The sequence below is a fragment of the Camelus bactrianus genome, chromosome 18, assembly GCF_048773025.1.
Source record: "Camelus bactrianus isolate YW-2024 breed Bactrian camel chromosome 18, ASM4877302v1, whole genome shotgun sequence".
In the NCBI taxonomy this organism is placed as follows: Eukaryota; Metazoa; Chordata; class Mammalia; order Artiodactyla; family Camelidae; genus Camelus; species Camelus bactrianus.
The window spans coordinates 7761179-7786595 of NC_133556.1; the positions used below are offsets into that span (position 1 = coordinate 7761179).

The window sequence follows — 25417 nt, forward strand, 5'->3', positions numbered from 1 at the left end:
ACAGGCAAGAGGCTTACACAGTCTGAAGTGTGGTGGACCACTCCATCCCCCTCAGCATAATCTGGAAGATTCTGGAATCTTACAGGTTCTTGGCCCTCTCGCTTGGATTCTTAGGTCAGGACTTGTGAGGGATGGGCACAGGAACTTGCATTTTAAGCGAACTTCTTGGGCAGGCCTTAGTGGGTAACCACCGGTATGTGGAGACCCGCTCTGACCCGTCCTAAACCAAGACAACTTGCCGAGTCACCTGCACTAGGTCCTGCCCATCAGGGTCACGGCAAGGATGCTAGGAAATAGCAAATGCACCCCAAACAGAGCTAGCAAAGTGCTTCACATAGAGAGCCACCAGGAGGAATCAGCCCCAAAGTACCATGGTGTTCAGAGCCATGCTCTTCATAGTAGTGAAAACTGAAACCACCTAGTTACCCAACAACAGTGGCACACACCTTATAGCATGTTCACCCTAAGATTATCCAGCTATTGAACAAGCAATACGGGGAAAACACACATACACTTAGAGTAAAAGAATTGTGTGTGATGGCTAATCTTCAAAGCTGGTTCCCAAAGAAACAGGCCTCCTGGTACTCCAGCCCCTGTGTGGTCAGTCCCCTCCCACTGCAGACCTGGGCTTGCCGGGGACCTTGTGACTTGCTTTAACCACAAGGATGTGGCCAGAGAGATGTTGTGCCTGTTCTGCACCTTAACGACCGGCAGCTTCTGCTTCTGTACTTTGGGGAACCCCGAGCCATCAAATGAGAAACCTGCCCACCCTGCAGTAGCGGCCCTTGAGGAATGAGTGAGGCCCAAGATCTCATGGAGAAGTCCAGCTGTCCCACCACCTCCCGAACAGCTGCACATTCCTGAACCATCATCTCAAATGTGCCAGGATGGCCAGTCCCCACACCTGGACAATCTTGTCAACAGCAGAATCATGAGACATAAAAAGAAAAGACTGGCTTAATAGCAACTCAGTTGTGTCACACAGTAATAACCAGGACAGGTTACAAAACAGCACAGAGATGTTACCTCAACTTTTGAAATACCCAAAATTAAGAGGGCACATACTACTATCAGTGATTATTGCCTGCTTTATTATTTGGCTACATTTTGGGTTTTAAACAATGAACATTACTATTTGTGTAAGAAAACAATGTCACACTTGATAAAATCCACTTCACTTTTAGTTTAAAAAAAAAAAAGCTGTAGGTAAATGAGTGTCGGTCCCCAGGGTGTAGCTCCACCCCCTTCCCCCACCTGCCCTTTCACCGGAAGGTCATCTCCTGTTGCCAGAAAGTTCTTTCTCAGGTATGGAGCTCTGTTTCTACTTTAGAGGTCATGGCTTCTGGGGAGCAGACTACCCAACATTAAGGGAATCAGGTCCCTTTAATTCCTCACATTTATGCTAAGCCCAGCTAATGCAACACAATCCCCTTAGGCCACCAATAAGGACTCGAATCCCTGTGTCCTCAGCCCCCTGGGGGTGCTGCTGGGGCTTTGCTCTGGTTGTTCCTGCCCCTGCCCAGCCTCCCTCACTTCCTGGCTTTGGGTCGTTATCACCACTGAGTATCAGGGGAGGATGAAGTCCAGAGGGGGCAGAGGTCAGCCAAGGCAGAGTTTGCTTGGCCAGGAAATACCTCATAGAGAGAACGGGGGACAGAAGGCAGTGGCCTAGTGTCGGCCACTGAGCTGCCACCCTAGCAGGTGAGGGGACCTGAGGAATCAGGCCCTGCCAGCCCTTCCTTCAGCTCACCCGCCCGAGGGATGCGATGGTGCAGAGAGGAGGACTGGGAGAAGCAGTAAGTGACAGACTTCAGACGTGAAGCTACTGATGAGACCATCATGCTTCCGTCTAATTTTTAAATATCTAGTTCTGATTTTTGATGGAAGAGATGCCAGACACTCTGCAGTCAGCTCTAATGGAGAAGAAAGCACGGTACTCAAATGGAGGAGACCTTGAAAAAGAAAATCAAAGCCTGCTTTTATTGATGTTCCGACAGACCGACCGGAGATTTGGAAGGGATGGTTCGTTAATACAATACTCATCATCAAAGCAAACTGAAAAGACAAAGGCATCTGAAATGGCTTTACAGTGACATGATGCCTTAATAAGTTAAGAAAAAGGACTGCTCGCTAACTGCCTTCTCATTTCATGCTCTTTACAAACTCCTCTCCCTTCTTGATGGAGGCTTTCAGCTCAGGAATGGCCTCGGCGATCATCTTCTCTTCAAAAGGGGAGATTTTGCCAATGCCTAGATTCTTCTCAATGCCCTTTTTCTGGAGAGAGGGGAGGTGGGAATAGTGAATGAGTTTATTGCAGAAAACCCAGCTTGTAGCTTCATCGCTCTGCCTGGACTGTCTACACGAGTGGCCTCTGGGAGCCCACTGAGGGGTGGCACATCCCCCAGATGGGATGGGAATGAGCTGGGCCAGCTCTGGCCTTGGTCAGGCAGCCCTGGGCTGTGACCTGGGCTGTCACTTACACGCCAGGTTGGCTTCCTTTTCTATAAAGGGGCCCCCAGTCTACCTCACAGGAGGCTATGAGGACACACGTGGGTGACCTGGCACGTGGCGCACTCAATACTTAGCAGCACCTGAGTTACTCACCCTGCCACAGAGTGTACCTTTGGGATCTAGTTTCTTTTCCAAATTGGTAAAGGACTGAAGAAACACTTTAATATCCACCTGAATCTAACGTAATTAAGCAGGTGAACGTCAGACATGAGGAAAACGGTAGGTGCCTGTCACAATCTCATCCTCCGTAGCTGGGCTGTTTGTTGGAGCCCCTACCCTGGCAAGGACAGTCAGCCGCGGGGTCCTGACCCACGGGCCCCACCACGCTGCACACACCTGCGCTGCCCTGGTTCCTGAATTCATCTCTTCAGAGTCAGTCTTAGGGATTTTGGACACAAGGGTGTCCGTGGAAGGGCTTCTGGTGGCCTAACAAGTCATGAAATGGCTTCCTTCTGGGCAGGAGATGAAGGCGGTTCCAGCAGGTGCCCACACTTAAGAAATGGAACCCTGGTTCCACGGTTTGTGGGAATGAGACTAGGAGTCCTGCCCACTGAGGACTCAGAGTCAACCTGACCTGGCAGCTACCCTAAAATGGCCTGGCTGAAGCCAGCAAGGTGATGAGATGGGCTCCGTCCGAGTGCCACATTCCAAGGGGAACGCCTGCAGCAGAGACGGAAAACCAGTGTGACAAGGAGCCAGGACCCAGGGAAGCCTCAACTGGAAAGTCTAACAGCTATGCAAAGCCACCCCTGGGGCTCCTTGGAAGAGGAACGAGGCTCATCAGGGCCTGAGGAACCTCTTCTGTGAGGGCTGTCCGTGGGCTGCCTTGAGATGGACCGAGGGTCTCACCAGGAACACACCCAGGCAGCCACTACCGACCAGCTGCTGGGGCCGTGAGATTCCCATCAGCCCTGGGGCTGAGGACTTCCCTGCTCTTAGTTCTGTGGTGCACTTCTCCCTCAAAAAGCCAAGCACACTCCAGGCGGTGAGACGCAGTCACCACACAGGGAAATCCGAACCATGGCGCAAACGCTCGGGGCAGAGCTGTCAAGTTTTACCAAGGAGACCCAGCCTCCAGGATACATACCCCCAGCAGCAACGGTGTGGAGAAATACGGACAGTCTGTTTCCTGGGACTTAACAAAGGAACATTCGACAACTCCTTCCTTTCCGTTCATAGCATCCAAGAGGGAGAAGACAAACCGGGCTCCAGCGTATGCCATGGACAGGGTGGCAGAGCCTAGGAGGACACAGGCAGGTCAGCCAAGCTGGCAATGTGACCGTAAATTGCAGGTGAGCCCATCCCACCAGCTAAACAAAGCACCCGCACAACCTCCAGCTCTTATAGTTGAGACCTCAGGTCAGCATCCCTTGACCCGCAGACTCACGAATGGCGTGAAATTGGGGTTGCTGACCTCAAACACTACTCCACGCCACCAGGCAAGCTGAGCTGCCCTGACCTGGGGCTTGCTCGTCAAGCGGCCAGACGCAAAACTTAGAAAAGGACCAGCTCCTTGCCAGGCCCCCGTAAGTCTTCAACTCTGACTCTAACTGCCCAGGGCTGCCTCTGAGAGCCTACCTGCTCCAGCTTTAGCCTTGACCACCTCCGTGCCGGCCTCCTGGATGCGCCCTGTGAGGGTGGTCAGCTGGTCCTGGGGAAAGTCCACCTTGGGGGTGCACTGCAAGCAGAAGCCACGGGGACCACGTGAGCAGGGCCAGGCCCATCACCTCCCAGGTCCCGCATCCTCCTCCCCCACCACCAGGCAGGCCCCCAGCATCACCGCCCCATGGGAAACCAAGACCTTTTCTTTAAAGAAAAAAGCCGATTTTATTGGGAGGTGTGGTGAGTTCCCTACTCATTTTTAAAGAACTTTTTCTATTTTGGACTAATTTTAGACTTAGAGGAAAGTTGTAAAAATAGCACAAAGATTTTCCTCACCTGGCTTCCCCTGATGTTATATCTTACATAACCACAAGTACGAAGTACGAAGTACGAAGAATAGGACATTAATAGCGCACGTTATTAACTAAGCCACAGACCTTATTCAGTGTCCAACTGTCCCACTACTGTCCCTTCTCCATTCAGGGTCTTGCCTAGGGCCCCTGCACTTAGGGATCTTGCCTTGGCCAGTTCCCATCTTCCCTGGCCTTTCACAACATCTGTCAAGAGTGCCCACTGCTCATTTTGTAGGATGTCTACCAATTTACATCTATAAGGTGTTTCCTCAGGATTTCCCTGTGAGGTTATGAGATGGTCTCATGTATTTTATTCTCGGTGGTTTTACCTCATTGCCTACTCATTTTCAAACAAAGCAGCTATGCCTGCTCTGACCTGACCAGGAAGTCAGCGATGGTTCCTTGTATGGAGGAGCTGGCCATCCTGAACACCTTCTGACCACACTCACTCCCACGGCTGTGGACTCTGAAAGGCTCCAGCCTGACCACAGCCCCACAGGCCCTTCGAGAGACCCAGACTGGGATGGGGCTGTACCCATAGCAGGAATCCTTTCAAAATATAATGGATAGTGAGATCTTTGTCAGCCTGTCCCAAGGGCCCCTAAGTGGAACCTCTGGACAGTGTTCATGACCTTCAGACTTCCGGGCAAGGTGACGCACACACCTGAGAGATCACGGGGATGATGGTCTTCCCAGCATGGCCGCCAATGACAGGAACGTTGACTCGAGCTGGATCCAAACCCTGGTCACCAAAGTGTGAAGCTTAATTAATTTTTAACACACACTTTTGAGTGTAAAACATGTCATATCTACCTAAGGCACCAATACTGGAAAAATCTACAGAACTCAGAACAAAACAAAGAAGTCAGGAAAGAGGCTGTCTGACCCCAGCTGTGCTTACAGCTCCTACCGGGCCCCACTACATGGTCTAACATCTGTTTGAACATGTGCAGTGAGGAGTAACTAGGTGTCTGGTGAGGTCACTATGAGGCTTCCTTTCATGACGGACCGAAAACTGCCTCCTTGAAGGGTCTCCCCAGTTGGTCCCCATCAGTCTGATAGATTCTTGGAACCAGAGGATGACAGTCCTCTTTCCCACACCTGATGTCACACCCCAGGCAAAAGCCCAGACGCGTGTGCCCACACTCTGTCACCGAGAACAAGTCAAATTCTCTTTCCCTCATATCAGAGCAAGATTACAGAAAACCCAGGGGTGAGAAGTCTGTCAACTCAAACTGATTGGGACAGAAAGAATGAAACCAAATTGAAAGGGGTCACAATGCCATGGCTAAGCAGGGCTTGCTGGGGCGGCTGACTCATTTGTTAAACCAGAGACATGACGCCCCCAAGAATCTAGGAACCAGGTATCTCTTAAGACAGTCAAAAAAAGAAGCTGGTAGGAGTTATGGGAGGGGGTGAGCAGTCCCCAAATGCTTCCACCTTCCCTAAATGCTGCAGCTGCTAAAGAGAGATACCCTAAGTTAGGAACCAGACTCACTCAGGGAGGCCCAATCTCAAGAACAGGCAGACCCAGCAGCACCGAGTTAACGGAGCAGGGAGCTTGCACAGCAGTGCCTGTGGGCCAAGGCACCGTGCTGGTCACCAGGGACACGGGCACCAACAGACAGAGCCCCTGCTTTTGAGAAATGCATTGTCTTAAGATAGACGTTGAAACAGACACAAATGGATGCTCCAGTGTGATGGGCTAAGCCAACCACAGGATGGCTGTGGAAGGCAGGGGTGCCCTTACTCAGCCTGGCACAAGGCTTCCGGGGGCAGACCTAACTTCACCTGGCAGGGAGCAGGACTCTGCCAAGGGAAGCATATTCCAGGCAGAAGGGGCAGAAGGAGCAAAGACACGAGGTATAAAGAGCATGTCAGCACATCAGCAGAGCATGAAATGCAATAGCGAGCCCAGTGGAAAGGGAAGGTGGTGGTGCGGGGGGCTGGAGACAGCCAAGGTGGAGGGGGGAGCCAGGGGCTGCAAGGTTAAGGGCTGCCTTTCATTCCTGATAGAATTCAGGAATTTTTCTGAATACAAGGCAGCCTGAGGTAAAGGGCACATCACTTAACGGACTCGTCCAGCACTAGATTCTCTGGCAAGGGCCGAGACACCCATCCTCCACCCCACACAGCGGTGCTTCCAGGCTAAGGCTGCATGTCTGAGAACTACGCAGGCACACAGCGGCCACGGGTGGCTGTGAAGCATCTGAAGTGCGGCAAGTGCAACAGAGTACGTGAATTTCTAATTTATTTAATTGTAATGAAACAGCTGCATATATCTACTGCCGCAGCAGGACTAGGGGCCCAGGGAAATATGTGCTTTGTCCCCCAAGAGCCAGGAGCACCACGGCAGACCTAAGGGAATGAACACCACTGCTTCCAGGAACCCAGGGTGTGAGCCTCAGAAAGCTGGGACCCCCACCCTCCTGACCTGTCCGTGTTCAGACTCGGTTCCAATGAGATCTCCTCCGCAAAGCCTTTCTGACTCTGTGTTCTATACACAAGTGTGCTGAACTGATGATTCAGTTCAACTGTCTCTGGAATTAGTGTCTCCTTCCACTTTGCTCCACAGTGCTCCCAAGGCCTGGGGCCAAGTCTCATGGATCTTGGACCCCACAGCTAGAACAGAGCCTGGGGGACGTGCCACAGTGGGAATTACAGGGGGCACTGGACTGTCCACGTTCTAGAAGAGAACTGCTGGGTGCACCAGGAGGAAAATGAAGGTCGGTGGTCCTGTGTGCACGACAATCATTCCCTACTTGGGAGACCCCCACTCCCTGACTTGCAAAGTCACAAAAAATGGCCTAAAGCTCAAGAGGGCTTCTTGGGGCCAGAGGAAGTGGTTCTGCCGGTTCCACAGCCAAAAACATTGGAGAGTGGGTTGTGAAAGGCACTGAGGACACCAGACCTGGTGCTGGTGCCGAAGCCCCAAAGCTCCCTCAGGACGAGTCTGGAGCTCAGGAAGCAGCAGAGCTCGCGGGTAAGTTGCTACCAGTACCAAGAAGGGGAGTCAGAACAGCCCAGGAACAATTCTCGTATCTGAGGATTTGCGGAACCCTCCCAAGTTCCTCATGTCTGCTGATTTTATCATTTGTCTAATGATGAGCAGGTAAATGTTTGTTACTAAGTTTTCAGAGGCAGTGAACTTGGAAAGCACAACCCAGTCTAGCCAGTGAGAAACCCAGGGAAAGCCAGAACCCTTGGTACAGGAGGGAGAAGAGCAGAGTCAAGGCAGAAGCTGGTCAAGGTTTCAACCTGCAGAGGCCCACGGCGCGTGTTCCCTGAGCAACGCGAGAGCTGCTTCCCACCAAGGGGGCAGGCCATAAAGACATTAAAAGTCCCCAGTCACACGTGACCTGTAAGGGCCCCGATCTTCCATGCCCACTAATGAGCCAACAATGGCCAGAAAAGTTTGGAAAGGTAATTTGAAAGACGCCGGATGCAGCTCTTACCTTCAGTTCTGCAACAAAAGTGTTGGCTCGGACAATGTCCAGGGTGGTCACCCCGAAGATTTTATCAGGGTTATATACTCCGTGCTTCTTGAAAACTTCTGCTGTGATTGGGATGGTGGAGTTAACCTAGTAAATCCAGGAGAGAGGCACAGTTTGCCTGCATTCTGAGAGCACAGCCAGGCAACAGAAGGAAAAGTCTTTTCGCCAGACCATTAACAAGCCCTAAGGTGTCACATTAAACCGAACGTTTGATAACCGACCCCCACAATGGCCGGAAGGCCCCCTACTCTAAAAGAGTGCGTCTTTCTCTGCCACAGGAAAGAAGAAACCCTTCTCTGTGGCAGACGCTCTACCCCTCGGTGGCCTCTGAGCTCAAAGTTCACAGACGCACATGACCCTTCAACTAACAACTTAAAATGTGATGAAGGTTCCGAAACGGCACCTTCTGCTCCAACTGGGGCTTATGCCTGAAAGGCCATTCTTAAAAAAAGAAAAAGAAAAAGAAACAAACAAAAAAAGTCAGCCTAGCACAGAGCTAAAAGCTCTAAGGGACCAGGGTCAAGTCCCAGCTCTGTCACTCTGCGTTGTAACCATGGGCAAGTTACTAACTCCTGAGGATTCAGTTTCTTTATCTGTAAAATGGAAGTAACTATCTCATAAGGTTGTTGTAAAGATTAAGTGACTTAATATATGGCAAGCGCTTAACATATTACCTGGTGCATAGAAAGACTAAAACCAGACCAGAACAGCAAGCTTTACATGAGGTGCTGGTTAATCAGCTCCCCAATAACTCCTGATCGTTGCCCCTGAGGAAAGGCAGGCTGGTTGGAAAAGGCAGGATCCTCTTCCCAGAGGCCAAGGGCCCCACCTCTGGGTTCATCAGCAGCCACGTCCCTCAGTGAACATCATGTCACTGCACTTTCACCCACACCAATCTTGAACTCGGAGACCAGAGTCCCAATTCAAGTGGTGGGGAGGAACGCAGAGGGCCGCTGTCAGGTGCAACCCGAGACCCTGCTGGGGCGGCTGTGGGAGCCACCGCCATCTTCTCAAGGGACACAGCACTCGGAGTTTCTGAACTGAAGAATGAGCTTCCTGCAGAAGCCAGCGAGCGAGGCCCGGGGCAGCCGCGTACAGGATTATGTGCATCAATGTGAGGAGAAAGGGGATGTCGGGCAGGCAGGAATCACAAACCCTGAGTGGCGTATGGTAAGAGGTGTTAACAGGCACCAGACTCACGGCTGCAAGCAGCCTTAGGAATGGACTTATTTTCCAGGTGGAGAAACTAAGATATCAAGCGGGGAAACGATCTGCCCAAAGGCACACGGCTGATAGAAAAATCAGGTTAAAACTCACCTGGTCATGCCAGGGGGAATCCTTAGGAAATAAATTCAAGGGCCTCTTATTAGTTCACCCAATTTACCCATTTCAGCACATTAATCTGATTATTCTCCCTATAAGCACAGTAACATAGTTGGGCTAACTGTGAACTTTCATACGGTATCAGCCACCTACCTGCCCGCGGCTGACACTCACCGGGTTTGAAATGATGCAGATCATGGCCTCGGGGCAGTGCTGGGCACAGGCAGCAGTCAGGGTGGCCACGATGGTGGCATTGGTGTTGAACAGGTCATCCCGGGTCATGCCTGAGAATGATCCAATTTAAGATGTTCACAAAGTACAGGATGAAGTTTCTAAATACGTGCCAACTGCTGTGTGTGTTGTTCCAGGAAATTCAGACTTGAGTGAAACAGGGTCCCTGTTTCAAGTAAATCTGCCTTGTAGGGAAAATAGCCCAGTGTGCCAAGTGCCAAGACTGAGGTTTGTGGGGGTGGGGTGGGGGAACGGGATGGGGGTGTAGCTCTGAGGAGGATCATCAGGACCAGCAAGACTTCCAAGGAGGAATGGGCACCCCATGCAGGAAAAGCACACACACAACAGACTGGGCGAGGGGACACCGTGACACATGGGGGGCTTTATCTGTACCCCACAGGCATTGGGGAGCCTGTGGAATTTTTTCTGCAGCAGAGAAATCTGACCAGATCCATTTTTCATGGAAAACCATGCCCTCGTCTGACTTGCAGGGAGATGCTAGGCAAGGCTTTCAACACACACCTGGTTTTCTTGGGACTCCCGCCGGAATAACCACCACATCGCAGCCCTTCAGGCAGTCTGGAAGCTGCTCAGGTCCTAGATAGCCTGGAAAAAATACCCACAAGAACAATTTCACTGCCTCTGACCCGGAGAGGCCAGTATGTCTGTGGGGACAGAGTCCGGATAGGACAGCCCGACCTGGGTCCAAGGTTGACCATAGGCCTCAAGACAGGCTGGAAGGCCCAGCCATGAAGGGGTTCCTCTCCTGCGGAACTGTCACTGTGGGTCTGATGACCCTGGCAGGCAGGCAGGGGCCCCTTTCATTATCCTTTCCTCCAGCCTCCACTGGCCCAGGCCCCAATTCAGAATGGAGCAACCCTGCAGGTTCCCACAAAACTACACCAAACTGGCTGCTTGTCTTTATCCTAATCACTAGCACCTAAGTCCTTCTTGGCTCCTGGTAAGAGCTGCTTATTCACTGCCACAATCATCCTAACAAATGTTGCATCTCGGGATCAGATCAGAAGGCACACTGGAGGCCAGGAAAGAACATCCCTGGGCTCTAAATATTAGCATTTATTTTGTTTACTTCTATCATCTGAGGGAAAAAAGGTCCAAAGATTTCAGGGAAATTGGCTCCAATGACCAAAGTCTGCTCTGATTTGCCTTTTCCCTTACTGCAGGAGCTTTTGGAAACTCAAACATAGTGTCCAGAAGAAAATGAGCAAACTAATTCAGAGGGACCATGGAAGGCACACAAACATGTGACCAGTCAACCTTCTGTGTTGTCTATAGAGACACATGCAAACACCATCAAACAGCTCAGTCTCACACACTATCAGTAGAGACAGAAAGCAGTACAAACTTTCTGCACAGCCATTTGATACTTTATAGGAAATGCTTTAAAAGTGTCATACCCACTAATTCTACTTTTAGGACTCTTAAGAAACAAGAGGTAAAGATAAAGATGTTTTTCACAGCTTATATATTTATAGTAGAGCAAAACAGGAAACAGCCCAATGGTCAATAAACAAACGATAAATTACAGTACGTCTTTAAAAATGATTTTTACCAAGAATTTGGTGACAAGGAGAAATGCTGCTGTAACATGAAGGTAAAATAAGCAGGGTATATATAATTATATGTAATTATGCATGACTTCTTGGATAACATACCTATATTACCTACTTGGAAGGGAAGACTTCCCTAAGGTGGCCGTGCTTTGGAAAAGCTGTCAAAGGTAACTCTGGGGTGGAGGGATGGCCCATGGCAGGAAGGGAACTGGCGGTGCACCAGGGACAGCATTTCTTACTGTTGCACGTCCCTGCAGGAGATTCCCCCTCCCCCATCCTCATATTACCTTTTTTTTAGGGGGTGGTAGTGGTGGTAATTAGGTTTGTTTACTTTTAATGGAGGTACTGGGGATTGAAACTAGGACCTTATGCATGCTAAGCGTGTGCTCTACCACTGAGCTATAACCGCCCTCCACATTACTTTTTAAACTAGAAAAAAGTTTTACACGGGAAGATTGTTGTTTCTCTGAAACTGCTATTTAAATTTTTCTGACATTGCTATTTAAATTTTTGGACTCAAGTCCAAAAAGGTGCAATAATTTACAAAATTTAATTCTAAAATGAACATGAAAACCCCAAGTCTCTCAACACCCAGTTTCATCTAAGACTCTCACTCTAAACCTGGACCCTGGTCTCCTGGGGAGAAGAGATGTAAGTTCTCTAGGGTCGGCGTGCTCAGTACCTTTCACAGTTGCCCTGGTCTCGATGTGGCTCAGATCCGCGGCCACTCCGGGGGTATGAGCAATATCGTAGAGGGTCAGGCGGCTCACCAACGGGCTGTTCTTCAGGAGAAGTGAAAGGGGCTGCCCGATTCCTCCGGAAGCCCCTAGCACGGCTACTTTAGCATTATTCTAGAAAGAGGCACAGAGAAAGGACTCTGGAGACAGAATCGGCATTGAAAAGATTCACGTGGTAACCTGCAGAATAGTGCACTGAGCCTCTTACTGCAGTGGTGCCAAATGAAGGTGCAATAGTATTTCAACCAACCCTAAGGCCCTTGTTTCCTTCTGAAGTTCAGAAGCTTGCCTTAAGAAAATGGGGGAGAACTCATGTCTCTAGATGCTGTGATAGTCAGGGTCCAAACTCACAAATAAAAAGCGGAGCCTATCCTGGCAAGCATGTGGGCAGCTGCCAGGGAAGGAGAAAACAAAAGGAGAAAAGAGCAGCCTGTTACAGTTTGTTTTTAAATTTCTATTTGTGTTTTATATATTTTAATTCATACCGACAGGAATAAATACATTGAGATTGCATGGTCAACACATTCTTCCTGTTAAAGACAAAGGATCCAAAGTCTCTCTGGGCCCATATACTATTTGGCTCAGGCTCATCTTTCTGACTTATACAACTGCATTCTCAACATCTCCACCCTTATGTCCAATAGACATTTTAAACAACAGATTCAAATCTGAGCCCCTGACATCCCCGCCCCTGCCCAAACCCACTCTCCTGTAGCAGTCTCAAGACTGTTCAGCAAATCTCAACTCCAAAGCCCAAAGCCTTGGTGTCCTCCAAGCTCCTCTTTCTCTCACAACACCCTCTTCAAAGCAACGGTCAGCAAATCCCACTGTCTTACCTTCAGTTAGTTCCCTTCCCCTGCTTCTCAGCGTCAACTTTCATCACCTCCACCTGTCCTAAGTTTATTCACTGTTGGCTTAAGTGCCACTTTTCACTCATCTTTGTATTACCTGCAGCACCCAGCACAATCCTTGGCAAGCACGGATACTTAATGTACTTGTGTGTATATTTTATTTTTTTAATGAACTGAATGCATAGGAATCTTATATGAAGGACAGAAGCTAAATGAGAAATGTGGAATCTCATTCAGTAACCACTTCCCCTTTGGATGTGGTACTTAAGAGGCCATGTGGGCATCTCCTGGGCTCTCAAATTTTGGTTGCAGTAGTCACTTGGGGCACTTGGTAAAAAATATAGAGGCCCAGGTCCTATCCGCCTCTGATCTTTAGCAGCTTTCAGGTGATTCTGACACACACCAGAGTTTGAGAATAGCTGCCCCAGAAGAAGATGGCTAAAAATAGCTTAAGCTTAAGCAGTTCCAGGCCAAGCCACCCACTGTTATAACACCTGGGGGCAGGCCCAGCCGGCCCAGAGCAGAATGGATCCTTCAAAAAAGTCCTTAAGAGGAAACAGTGTCTTCAGTTTCTTAGAAGGAAGGCTTGATGATCCAAAAAAGTCACTAACAATGGTCAGGAAAGCTGAATTTTAAACCTCTGGCAAAATGACTGTGTAACCTTGGACCACTTCTCTACCCTCGGAATCTTAGTCTACACTATGGAGTTAAAAATTACACAGTTTGTACAGATGCTGCAAGAAGAACGAGGTTAGTGTCAAAGTACTACGGAAAACAAGTTACTTTCGGCCCTAGAGCCCTGGCTTTTCGACCCTGAAGGAGCACAGGTCAAGAGCAGGCCCTCTGGGAGACGAGCTGGGGGCTTGGAGAAGCGCACCGGTCCTGGAGATGAACTACCTTCCCCTCTCTCTCCTGGGCTTTCTCCCCCGCACTTCCTGCCCAGTATCAGAGCCGGCCCGGGGGTCCGGGCTGCTCGCGAGCCAGGAACACACGTGGCTTAAGCCGGGGAACCTCGGCCTGCAGTCAGCCCCTTGCAGGGCCTACCTGGGCTGAGGTGCTGAAGCTGCGGCGGAGAGCGGCGCCGGCAGGCCGGGCGAGGGCGGAGAACATGGCTGGAGCGGGCGGGGCGCGGACCGGGCGGCGAAGGAACTGGCGACGAGCAAGTGACTCCAACGACCTCCACACTGCGCAGGACCTCCCGGCTCTTCTCCGCCTAGTCTCGCGAGAGTGGCCCGGTTTCCGGCGCCGCTCTGCTCACATCTCGCGGTATCACGGCCACATCCGGGCTGTTGCGGAGACAGGCGGAGGGACGCTTTCCCAAGCGTAGGCTTTGGCTGGGTCATAGCACGGGTCGTGTTTCCTGCGGCCTGTAGGGGAGACGCGGTCGGAGTGGGAGGGAGAGTCAGCACCGGAGAGGTGGAAGAAGACAGGCTTTAGGCTGGAAGAGCCTTAGAGGAGCCATTTTGCAGGTGGGGCCCCATACAGAGGTTTTGACAGGAAGACCATCCGAGGTCACGCCGCAGGCCTGACGGAGTGGGTGCAGTCCGAGCCCCTGAGCCAAACCCACCCCTCCTGCCCGTGGAGGCGGGAGGGGGCTCCGAGGTCTGGAAAGCTCTGGAAAGAAAAGGGGGAGGGAAGGTGGAGAGTCCCGGGGTGGGAAGATGGGGGCCCCTCTAATCAGTGACTCCCGTGCACCCCTCTGCGCTCGAGCGCACACATATACGCACTGTCCGCCAGCCAGTGTCGTCCGCCAGGTGCCCAGGACCTTCCATTACAGCTTACAAAGCTTTAGAGACGCCCCTACTGAGAATGGCTGACCCTAAGCATTGACTTGGGCGCGAGACACTGTTCTTAAGAGTTTACAGGAAAGCAGTCAAGCGTTATAGATGAGGAAACAGGTGATAACTTGTGAAGCTACCCAGTCCCTACTATTCAGGCCTGCCCAGCAATTCTGTGACCATGGCCACATTGTTTCTGCTTTAGGGATGAAGAAACTGGCTGAGCTCAGTTAAGTGGACTTGTTCAGAGTCTACCCAGACAGAAAGTAATGGTTCCTACTCACAGGAAGCTTATTTAAATTTCTAAGTTAACTTTATCAGCTTATCACTTCATTTCCACTCCCCTTCCCCCTATTTTCTGGCATACAGATAATTCCTTACCCTCAAAAAGTTTAGGGTCAAGTGGGGCAGATAGGTGTACTGCAGGTTGTTGCCTTGATGGAGGAGTGTACAAACCCAGTGGAGGAGGGTGACAAATAACTGAGCCTGCTTGAGAACCTGGTTGGGGAAGCAGGAGTGAAAAGACCAGTTAGCAAAAGTGCTATAGGAGGGAGTGCATGATGACTGGCTTACTCTTTCCTTTCTCCTTCCCATTTGTTTATTGAGCTACTAGGATGTGCTAGCCCAGTCTTGGAGCTGGGTACCCAACTGTGAACAAGATCCACACATTTTTCTGCCTTCATGGAGCTCAGAGTCTAGTGGGAGAGACAGGTAAATTGCAAGCAGCATGATATGACCAACACGAGGAGAACTATGAGGTGCTGTGGGAACACAGAGGAGGTCCATCTAACTTAGATTTGGGGTGGGGACTATGTGAGAAAGGACTTTGGAGGGTGAAATGCCTAAGGGGAGATGTAAAGGAAGAGTAGGAGTTACTCAGTGGGACCGTTCAGCTCCACAGCCGGGAGAGATCCTTGTCTGGACATTGGAGCTCTCAAAGGAGGGGCACTAGGAGCTGGGCGCTTAACAGTGGGAGGTGTTCGGATGAGAAAGGAAGGGGAAAGAGCCCAGAGAAAAACCTGGAGGTGGAAAAACCCAGATCTGTATTCAGGGGACAGTGAACAGATAATTTCTGTTGGTGTGGAGACATGAGGACAAACAGTGACCTTTATCTTATAGACTGTATTTTCTGGTTAATTAATTACCTCTCTATCTTAGCACTACAACTGAAAGCATCTTGCAGTCAGGTACGTCTTTCATCTCTATTGTCCAGCTGTTACGGAAATGATAGGCCAGCCGAGAAACAAGCACCACTCGGAGGGTTGGAGTACTCAGATGTATTACGCCGGCGGGCTCAGAGGGGCTTCTGCTCCGAAGCTCTGAGCACCTCCAAGACGTGTGCATGAGGTTTTATAGGGTTAATTACAAGCTTGGGGTACTCGGCCAATAGGCATGGAACAACTTTAGCAGCATCATTATCACAAAAGTAGCAGCAGGGAGGCAGCAAACCAACATTTCAAGGCCAGATATGTCTCTTTGGAAATCCAGCTGGCTAGCAAAAAAAACATGAACAGGGAATCAGCAAACCAACACTAATTAACTTAGATTTATGAGTTAGCCCAGCAGAACTCAAATCAGTAATCTGACACTTGTTACACTTAGATTTGTTAGTTAGCTTGTTAGCCCAGCCCGGCTTTTCCTTCACACACATCTGACCAGGCTGAGAGTGGGTCTCTGAATTTTGAGAGAGTTGGGTGGTTCTAGATATGTCTGGAAAAACCAGGTTGTGCGTGACCTTTGAATGTTAACTGAGAAGTTCGTATTTTATTCCTTGGGAAGCAGGTGTTTATCAAAGTTTTTATGATGCCACCGAAACTCTGAGGAAGATTAGACTGACCTTGGCATGCTAAAGATCCCAAGGGAAAATTGTGCAGGGCAAGGAGATTGTTTAGGGGGCTGTCATATGAGATGATAAAGATCTAAGTTATGGTGGTGGTTTTAGAAATGGAGAAAGTGGGGCCAGTGAGGGAGAGGGAAGAATGGTAAGAGTTTGTGCGCATCTGGATTTAAGAAATGAAAAGTGATGTGGGAAATCAGCCTGAGAGAAGTATCTTTGTACAGAAACAGGGAATTCAGGGGTTGTGTGGAAGGAGAGCTGGCTGGAGAAAAAGTAAAGCACTCTGTTTTAGATGGGCTAAATTGGAAGTGATGGTGAGTTGTCCACATAGAAATATCAGTGGGCACTTGGGGAATTACTCCAAGAGGAAATATGGGATTGAAACCGATGAGAGAGGCCAGGACTGAAGTCATCCCTGTAGAGGGGAGAGTTGAGGCCATAGGAGAGGAACTAGAATCAGATTCTCATGCTCACTCCCACATGTGGGGCTGGAATTCCTCCCTATCCCTGCCAAGTCAGTCAGCCCCTGTCTGCATCTCCACTACAGGGAATCACTATCTCCCAAGTCCTCTGCTCTGGCCATCCCAGCAACTTGACTGTTAGAAAAGTTTCCTCACATTCAACTGCTAGTTGCTTCCTTTTAAATCCCAAAATGTTCTATAACAGTCTTAACAGCTACTGTACTAAGCATTGACTTTGTACCAGGCACTGTGCCCTGCTTTGCAAGTATAATTGTTACACTGAACATGCCCAGCCTCATTCAGGAAGCCTAGTGCAGTCAGAAAATAGCTTTATGTCTTCATCCCCACTCTTCCTTTAAACCTTTGCTTGTCCTTGGATTACATCTAGTCACCAGGACAGACTTGTAATAGCCTAAATGTCCAATTCACATTAGTAGTCAAAACTCTGAACTTGATTCAATGTTAAAACTTGTCTCCTTCTACCCTTGAGCTTGCTTCAGGCTCCCACCTTTGGAGAGGAGAGTGATTGACTTCTCCATTCCTCCATCTTGCTTCCTCACCACCCTTCATCCCTGCAGACTGAGGCTTCAGACCCATTAGTGTTGGTGGAGGAGGGTTGTAAGAATATAGGGGCAGGAAAGGTCCCTTTGTCATTTGGCATCAGCATTATCTGAGCTTGACAGGAGTTTGTAGCTGACACTTCCATGTGGTGCTTTTGTGGGTCTCTCTTACCTGTAGTTCCCTTGACCTAGGTGTTTACACCTCAGTCTTGCTGTTTCCAGGTGCTCTTTCAGCCCTCATTTTCTGGTATCCCCCACTACCTGCAATTGGTCCAGGGTCCGTCCAAGTGGCCCTCTTGGGCAGAGTGCCTTTAAGATGGCTTCTAGCTGGCCCTCTTTACTGTGTGGCCCACATCTGGTCTACAGGAAACACATACATATCTTTTTCCCCAACAAATTCTAGGGACGTAGGCCATTTCAAATGCAGCTGCCTCTCCTTGCTAACTGCTAGTTAGCCTCAGACTTTTCCTTAGACTTTCACTGGGGCCCACCACCAGCCTGTATGCCTGCACAAGCTTCAGAGGACACAGGCCAAGCTATTCTAGGGGTTTTCTTTCTTGTTTCATGAACTATTCAAGAAAGCTGAGGCTTGTGAAATGTTTGAAATCATAGAGAAAGATGCTAATGGAGGTAAAGAGTTTTGAGATGCTAAAAGTAGAGAGAAGGATTAGGTGGGAGAAGACGAGGTCAGAGGATGCTTATCCCTCTGATTCGGGGAAGAAACTTGAAGGGCACCTAGGGAGCAGTTGGTGGGGCAGGGCTCTTTGCATCCAGTGGCCTTAACCTTTCTCGGCAAGAACTAGTAAGTGAGAGAAGTTGCTCCAAGGTGAGGCGGTTTGGATAACAGCTGTAGCCATTGGGGAAATGCTGCCCAAATAAGGGACGATGAGAGAGATTAGCTGGTGGCTGTCGGGGCCAAGCTAAAGTTCTGCGGAGTGTACTTTCTGTGTGCCCAGGTTCATGTGTCTCAAAGCCCAAACCCCACGCCAAGTTCATGGATGTACAGGTGGGGCCACACACACAGCCTTGCATCCCCCCACACACCTGCATGTTCACATCCTTGACCACATAAGCACATGGTTCTACACAGGGGACTTGAAAAATATTATTGCCATATAGTTTACGTACAGTACAGTATACAGATCTCAAATGTGCAGTTGGATGTTTTTGAGTTTATACCCTTGTAACCACCACCCAAAACAAGCTATAGAAACATTTTCATTATTCCAGAAAGTTCCCTTATGCCCCAGTCCCCCAAACAGCTACTTCTTGATTTCTATCACCATACATTAATTTTGCTATTTCTTCATTGTATGTATTTATACACAATATACTAATTCATTGATACCCTCCTTGCCACACTGCCACACAAGCCACACACATGCATGTATACTGACCATTTTGTTCCTTACAATAGGCTTAGACCACAGTCAGGGGCTATCAGATTTTTGCTCTTAGGTACACATATTATATACTAACCTACCTTCTCTTCAACCCTAAAATCGTACCACAAGTGAAGTATTTTAAATCTTCCCTTTCAGATCCTTGGAGCTAAAGTGAAGAATTAGAAAGGTGGTTGTCCTCCCACCTGCATGGGAGTTTTCTGTATTTTCCTCTAGGTACATTAGAATATTGGAAAATGTACAGTGTATTTTAAAACAGACCTCTGTTTAGATGTATAGTTTAACTTTTTGCTGCGGCCCATACCTGCTGGAAGTCGAAGGATTTGGCTTTCCAAGATATATACCAGCAGAGCAACTAGGAGGCGGTGGATGGTGACAGCAGAGGCAGCAAGAAGCTGCTGGCAAGGTGCTCTCGAGAGCTAAGAGTTCCCGACGGTGACACATCTGTCAGGAGCAGAGCCTTCAGTCCTCCAGACCAGCCAGGGGTCAGGGAAGTGAGTGCAAATGTGAGTCCAGACCCTGGTCAGGTCCAAGAACCCGTGTCAGGAGCAGAAGGTAGGGCATAAGCCCAGTCGAGCAGAGGAGGAGCCAGTGCCAGAGACGGAGTCAGAGGAGGTGAGACCAGACATGTTGGCCACACAGCCTTTGTGTAGCAGTTTGCCAGCCCCTACCTCTGACAGTGAATTGCTGCCTGGGTAGGCCTGTCACCCTCCCAGGGCCACTAGGGTGCTTCTCCAGGGTGTAGTGGGTGTAGGTTTGGGAACATGGGAATGAAGGCAAAATAGAAGATGAGGGACAGGGATGTGGTGGCTGGGTCTGTGCCTCTGGCCCATACTTGTTCCTTCCAAAATACAGAAATACTGGCAATCACTGGCAGTAGGACCTGGTGCTCCTCTGAACTGAGAGATTTCAGGACCACTTCTGAAGCCTCTGCAACTGTGGGGTGCTGCCACCCAGGACTATGTCCCTTAGCTTTGTCAAGATTTGGGCCACAAGGAAGGTGTCTGGCTGGGATTGAGGAAAGACTGTATCAGATCCCATAGGAGCCTGACCGTCAGGCAGCATCATAGGCTCCCCTCCTCTTATAAACTTGGCCAGCTGGTCTTTGGCCTGAGATTCTCCGAATCTCTGTCTACTGGACTTGTAGCTATCAGAGGTTCCTGGTTGAGGATGAAAAGAGAGATGTTAGGAGTGAAGGATCTTGTGTTTTCTAAGCTCTTGCTCTATACCAGGCTCAGGTCTGAGCAATTTATGTTGATTATCTCAACATTACCTTCCTATAGCCTTTCCAATGTGTAGTATTGCCTCAGTTTACAGGTGAGGGCATTGCTGCCTGTCGCTGTATTTAAGCCTTGGTCATCCTGGCACAACCTCAGTTTCCCACAGGGAATCTGGGCATAGTGGGGTTGGCTGTGGACCCCATCTCATATCTGTGTAGTCCTCTGGTCCCTGCTTAGCCTGAGCCAGGAGCACAAAGTGAAGGTTACAGTCTGGCTTCTCCAGGAGCATTGAGTGATGCTTCCTTTCCACCAGAGGCAAATGTCCATCAGTTGTGTCCACCTGTCTGGGGCTGAACCAGACCAAACTCTCAGTATCCTGTAATGCCTGTGAGAAGGATGGGGTCGGGCCCAGTCTCTGACAGTGATGCTATCAGTCAAAATGGAAAGTCCCAGGCATTGGTCAAGCACAGGGAGGCAAGAAGGCCTGGATCTGGCCAGTTTCCCCTTAGTCTCAGGCTATGACAGCTCCTAATGAAACATCCCTTCTCAGTCGGCTGTTTTCCCAGGCATTTTCGCTGGAGCTGAGCTTGCCAGCACAGCTGCGTCTGGACTGAGAGGGAGAGAGAGCCCCACACAAGTCCCCTGGTTTGAAGTTCAGGCCAGGTCATCACAGGGAGGGTGAAGAACCTTCCTGCTGGTGGGCATCTAGTGTGCCAAGACAAGGCCTGGGCTGGCATCCTGCTGCTGACAGTAGGTGCCTCCTTGCCACCCAGAAAGCTGTGTGGATATCCCAGCTGCATCAGCTTATAGGAGGATTGGTCTCTTTCTCACTCCATGAAGCCAGAGCCCCAGAAGGTGCTCCCTCTGACCTCTCTTTCTACAACCTGCCCCATCACCCTTGCAAAAACGATCTCACTAAATGCCCTGAAAGTCTCTTAAAAGCTGTGCTGTGCTAAAAGAGCCCAGAGGGGGATGGCTGAAACTTGCCATTTTGACTCCACTGTTTTGAATAGTTCACCAGGAAAATGAGACTTGGTAGCAATAATCAATATAATGAAACTCACAGCGGCAGTAACTATATTTGGTAAAATCTGATGCAACAAAAATCTGATGAATGAGTCAAATCTTTATTGTACAATTCACAGGGAAAAAAGATGATCTTGGGGAAAAATAATTTTGAAACAAAACTGAAGATGAAATTGGAATTGGTTAACTGAAATACAGAAAATCAATTAAGGGGTTAAATTGGCTTAATGGAATTCCTCTAAGGAAAATACTTTTGGCAAAACCTCATCGATATTCACTTAATGGTTCCATGTAAGAGCTCAGTATCAAAATATTTTGGGGGCCCAAACTGTGGAGCCAAGAATATCTTACACCCTTCAGAATTTGGAGCAGCCCTGAGAGATGTTATCTGTGTCCAGTCCTCCACCCATCCGGGCTAGTGATTCCTCTTGTCTCAGCTTACAGGGATCTTCTCTCAGAAATGTGCTGTTAGGTTCGGGACTGCATTCACCTCCCTGCACTTTACCAGCAGGCGAGTGGCAGTTCTTGCTTGACAAGATAGAGTGCCTCCTTTGGGAAGGAGAGAAGTCTGAAGGAGTTCATCACTGGGGCTGGGCTGGGCTTTTCCTGGAGGCCCAGAGACAACCCCTCTGCTAGTGAGTGAAGAGATGGAAGTTGTAATGGGGAGAAGTAGTTGGGAGTGTGAGGATGGGCTCTAAGCGATAGACCAAACAGGTTACGAGCCAGTTTTTAGGTTGGTTTAACAAAGTTATAGGGTGAGACACAGAGCCCATCCTCTCTCCCCTATGCTCACCACCTTCAAAATGGCCTGAGATCAGGACTTTCAGAGGCAGAAGACCTGGGGGTGCAAGAGGGGAGATCCTGAGGCGGAATCTACATGTGGCATCAGGTCAGGATGACCCCATTGGTGAAGGCAGGAATGGTGACTAGTCATGATTTATTCCTTCAACACGTGCTTATTGAGCACTGCTCTGCACCCTGGGCACTGGGTGAGGACACAGTGAACAAGAAGGGCAAGGTCTCCACCTTTATGAGTCGTACATTCCACTGTGAGGAGACTGATGATGAACCAAGCAAACAAATTAGTGTGATAATGCAGATGAAGACAAACTCGTATTTTGCAAAGATCACCTTGACTGCCATGTGAAAATTAAGACTGTTAGGGAGAAAGCAAGAAGCAGGAAGCCCAGTTGGGAAGTATTGCATCCTCAGGAGAGAGTTGCTAGTACCTTTGGTCTAGGATGTTAACCCTGGAGATGGAGAGAAGTGGATGGATTTGGAATGTATTTAGTTAGTAGAGCTGATAGATTGGCTGTGAGGGGCTGAGGGCAAGAGGGATTAGGGATGTGACCCAAGTAACTAGGTGGGTAACGGTGATGTTCATTGAGACTGGGAAGACTAAAAGACAAGCAGATCTTGGAGATGTGGGCATATGTAATTTAAACATTCGTTTTTGGCCATATTATATTTGAGATGCCCATCAGGCATCCAAGTGGAGGCTGGAGCTCAGTGGAGTGGTTAAGTAGGGGCTACAGTTTAGGAATCATTAGTATACAAGGGGTATTCAAGGGACTAGATGAGTCCTCTATAATCTAGGGCTTACAGTGGTGGTTCTCAGCTAATGGTAACTTTGCCCCTCTTCCTGGGCGACATTTGGCAAAGTCTGGGAAATTTTTGGTTATTATAATTGGAGGCGGGGCTTTGCTCCTGGTGTCTACTGGGTGGAGGCCAGGGATCCTGCTAAACATCCTACAATGCACAGATCGGCCCCCACAACAAAGAATTATCTGGCCCCAAATGTCAGTGGTGCTGAGGTTGAGAAGCTTTGTCCTAGGGTGAGAACAGACAGTAAAAAGGAGATGATGGTGCCTAAGGGCATTCTCATGGGGAGAGAGAGAGCAGGAATTATCTGAATGGTAGGAGGGAACCCTGGAGAGTGGGGTGTCCTGGTAGTGGAGAGTTGTTTGGGAGGGAGGAGTGCTCCACTGGGTTAAGTGCTGCTGAGGTGCCATGTTTGAGCAGAGAGAGAAATGACTACTGGGTTAGGCAAGATGGGTATTGCTGATGACCTTGATAAGAGCAGTTTCTGTGGTTTGCTGGGGTTAGAAGTTCCAGGGGAGAAGGTTGTGCCAATAGCCACCACTTAGCGAACACTTCTTCCCTGCTCAGAATGTCTTACATGTGTAATTGCTTTAGTCCACACACAATAGGTACTATTATCCTTGTTTTACAGAGGTGGCAATACTATTTTTACCCCCATTTTACAGAAGTGGAAACTGAGGCAAGGAGAGATAATTATTCCCCAAGGTAAGGCAGCAAACAGAGAGTGACACAGTAGGAATTTGGACCTAGAGAGTCTGGAGGTGAGGAAGTGGAGGCAGTGAGTCAACACTACCCTTCTGAGACATCCTGGCTGTTAAGGAGAACAGACAAGTACAGAGAATGTGTGCTGTTAGGAATGGTTTATGTGGAGAACGAAACAGATGATGCTGGAGGAAGGATCCAGGGCTCAGGTTGAGGGGTAGCCTTTCTGGGGAGTACTGGTAATTCTGAAGTGGACTCTGTTTTGAGCAAGATTATGTCTGGACCTGACTGGCCTTCAGAGGTCTGCTAGCTGCGCCTTGTGGCCCCCACCTTATCTCAAAGGTAGCCCCCTTGCAGGAAGCTGCTGCACAGACCCAGCTTTCCCCCTTCCATGTCCACGAGGCACCAGAGACAGTTGTCCTCAGAAACCTGTGTCCCCAAGGCAGCCCTGCAATCAGGAGCCAGAGCCCAGGCTGGGCAGTTCTGTCAATACAAGTGAATGATTCTCTGCCTTCCATGAACCGTCATGATCTTTATCATAAGCTTACAAGGCCCTTCACAAGGGGTCCTGCATTGGCCTCCCTGGGGTCTTCACTCATCACTCTCTCCCCTCTGTCACCACACCAGGCTCCTTTTGAAATCTCTCAGGTACTGAGTTCCCTCCTCCTCTCAGGAATATTCTTACTTCCTTCATCCTCGCTCTCTCCTCCACCTGCCTAAGTCTTGCCTAACCTCCTGTCTCAGCTTAGCAAGCACATCTTGTCAGTCCTTCTCTGATCCCCGCAGCTAGGTGAGACCCTCCTGTTAGCCCCTCCTATGACACTGGATGCTGACTCTTGGAATGCATTTTCTACGTATTTTTATGTATGATGTATTTTTTGGTCCAACATCTGCATTCCATGCTAAACTGTAATCTTCACAAGGTTAGGTCTAGCTTACCACAGTTATTTCCAGTGCCTGGCATACAGTAGGTGGTCAGTAATTTTCTGCTGAAGGAAGAAATGAATTGGTGACTATTTTACAGCCTCCTTTTATTTGTATGGTTCATATATATTGTATGCAATGTTTATCTCCCCTGCACACATATCACTATAAATTTTTGAATTTCCCTGATTACTTTCATCCTTATTTGAAGGCATGTTAGGGAAGAGTTTAATTATCTTACTTTGTGGTCATTCATCTAAGATAAAAAGATGTACAAAGCTTTTACGTTATTACTGATTCTTCCCCATAGGATGACTGGTTTGGTTTTGTGTGAACCAACAGAGCTTTACAACATCCTGAATCAGGTCACAAAACTATCCAGATTAACCGAACCCAACTATCTCTGTTTATTGGGTAAGTACATAAAAAAATATTGTGAACAGTGTCCTTCAAAGATTATTTTTGATGAATCAACAAACTTTGGTGGGGGGCAATAAATTAGTTTAGAAAACTGTTAAACTCATCAGGCATAGCTCAGACGCTGCTATTAATTGTAACATGACTTGGAATATTACCAGATTAAATAAATCTAGAGGAGAAGTTCCTGGAAGACTAATGTTTGAGTCCTCTTGTTAATTGTTTTTAGTGAAATATTTTAAACATCTAACAAACGTATAGTAATATGCAAAACACTGAAGTACCCACCATTTAGATTTAACATAATAAATAAAAAGTTAAATGCACAGATGTACCTCCCTTTTGTACCCCATCCTGATCCTATTCCTTTCCCTCCCCAAAGATGACTGCTTCTGTATATTTGCACTTTTACTACATCTGTAGGCGTCCCAAAATAATATATGGTTCAAACATTTACACAAATAGTACCATAATGTGCAGTGATTCTGCAGCTTGCTTTTTTTGTTTGCTTAAAATTGCATTTTTGTTGTTTCCCTTATGTCTAAATATGAAGATCTAAAAAAAAAATATGAAGATCTAGTTTATTTTAGCTGTTCATTGCAATACATATCCATTTCTAATTGTGTTGCATTGTGTCGCTGTTATGAACAGTGCTGCAGTGAACAGTATTGTATATCTCTCCCTATTCGTGTGCAAGAGTTTCTTCAGGATATATATCCAGAAATGAAATTGCCAAGCTGCAAATTCAGCCTCACTACATTATTGTCAAATTGCCCCCCAAAGACAGTGTATCAGTTTATCCTCCAATCAG

At 48.6% G+C, this 25417-nt stretch overlaps 2 protein-coding genes across 9 annotated transcripts in view; one reads left to right on the top strand and one right to left on the bottom strand.

Moving 5' to 3' along the window:
• STYXL1 (serine/threonine/tyrosine interacting like 1) overlaps positions 1-25417 on the top strand; it is a 109317-nt gene that overhangs the window by 47734 nt on the left and 36166 nt on the right. The window contains exons 1-3 of one of the 6 annotated variants that reach the window (XM_045508384.2): positions 13970-14145; positions 15068-15165; positions 24500-24603. In XM_045508384.2, coding sequence (XP_045364340.2) covers positions 24501-24603 — 103 coding nt within the window. In that variant the 5' untranslated portion in view covers positions 13970-14145; positions 15068-15165; position 24500. Of the gene's footprint in view, positions 1-13969; positions 14146-15060; positions 15166-24499; positions 24604-25417 lie in introns of those variants that run through there. The other 5 variants (XM_010972331.3, XM_010972329.3, XM_045508385.2 and 2 more) reach the window with 5 other exon arrangements.
• Positions 1073-13903, bottom strand: MDH2 (malate dehydrogenase 2). Of its 3 annotated transcripts, none has more exons than XM_045508382.2 (9): positions 13721-13903; positions 11771-11939; positions 10037-10120; positions 9458-9567; positions 7922-8047; positions 5131-5208; positions 4090-4189; positions 3599-3750; positions 1073-1952 (listed from the first exon to the last, which is right to left on the bottom strand). In XM_045508382.2, exons 1-9 carry the CDS (start codon positions 13784-13786, stop codon positions 1938-1940), a joined length of 900 nt encoding a protein of 299 aa, XP_045364338.1. In that variant the 5' UTR covers positions 13787-13903; the 3' UTR covers positions 1073-1937. The 3 variants fall into 3 exon arrangements, with proteins under 3 accessions (XP_045364338.1, XP_010970630.1, XP_045364337.1); XM_010972328.3 differs by lacking the exon at positions 1073-1952 and adding an exon at positions 1962-2274 and having other exon boundaries at positions 13721-13902; XM_045508381.2 differs by lacking the exon at positions 1073-1952 and adding an exon at positions 2848-3171.

Coding starts and splice junctions, on each gene's coding strand:
- MDH2 (XM_010972328.3), bottom strand. CDS start 13,786: ATGTTCTCCGCCCTCGCCCGGCCTGCCGGCGCCGCTCTCCGCCGCAGC. Junction 8,048..9,457: donor TCTGCATCATTTCAAACCCG/GTGAGTGTCAGC, acceptor TGGATTTACTAG/GTTAACTCCACCATCCCAAT. Junction 2,275..3,598: donor CCACACCGTTGCTGCTGGGG/GTATGTATCCTG, acceptor CCCTCTCTCCAG/AAAAAGGGCATTGAGAAGAA.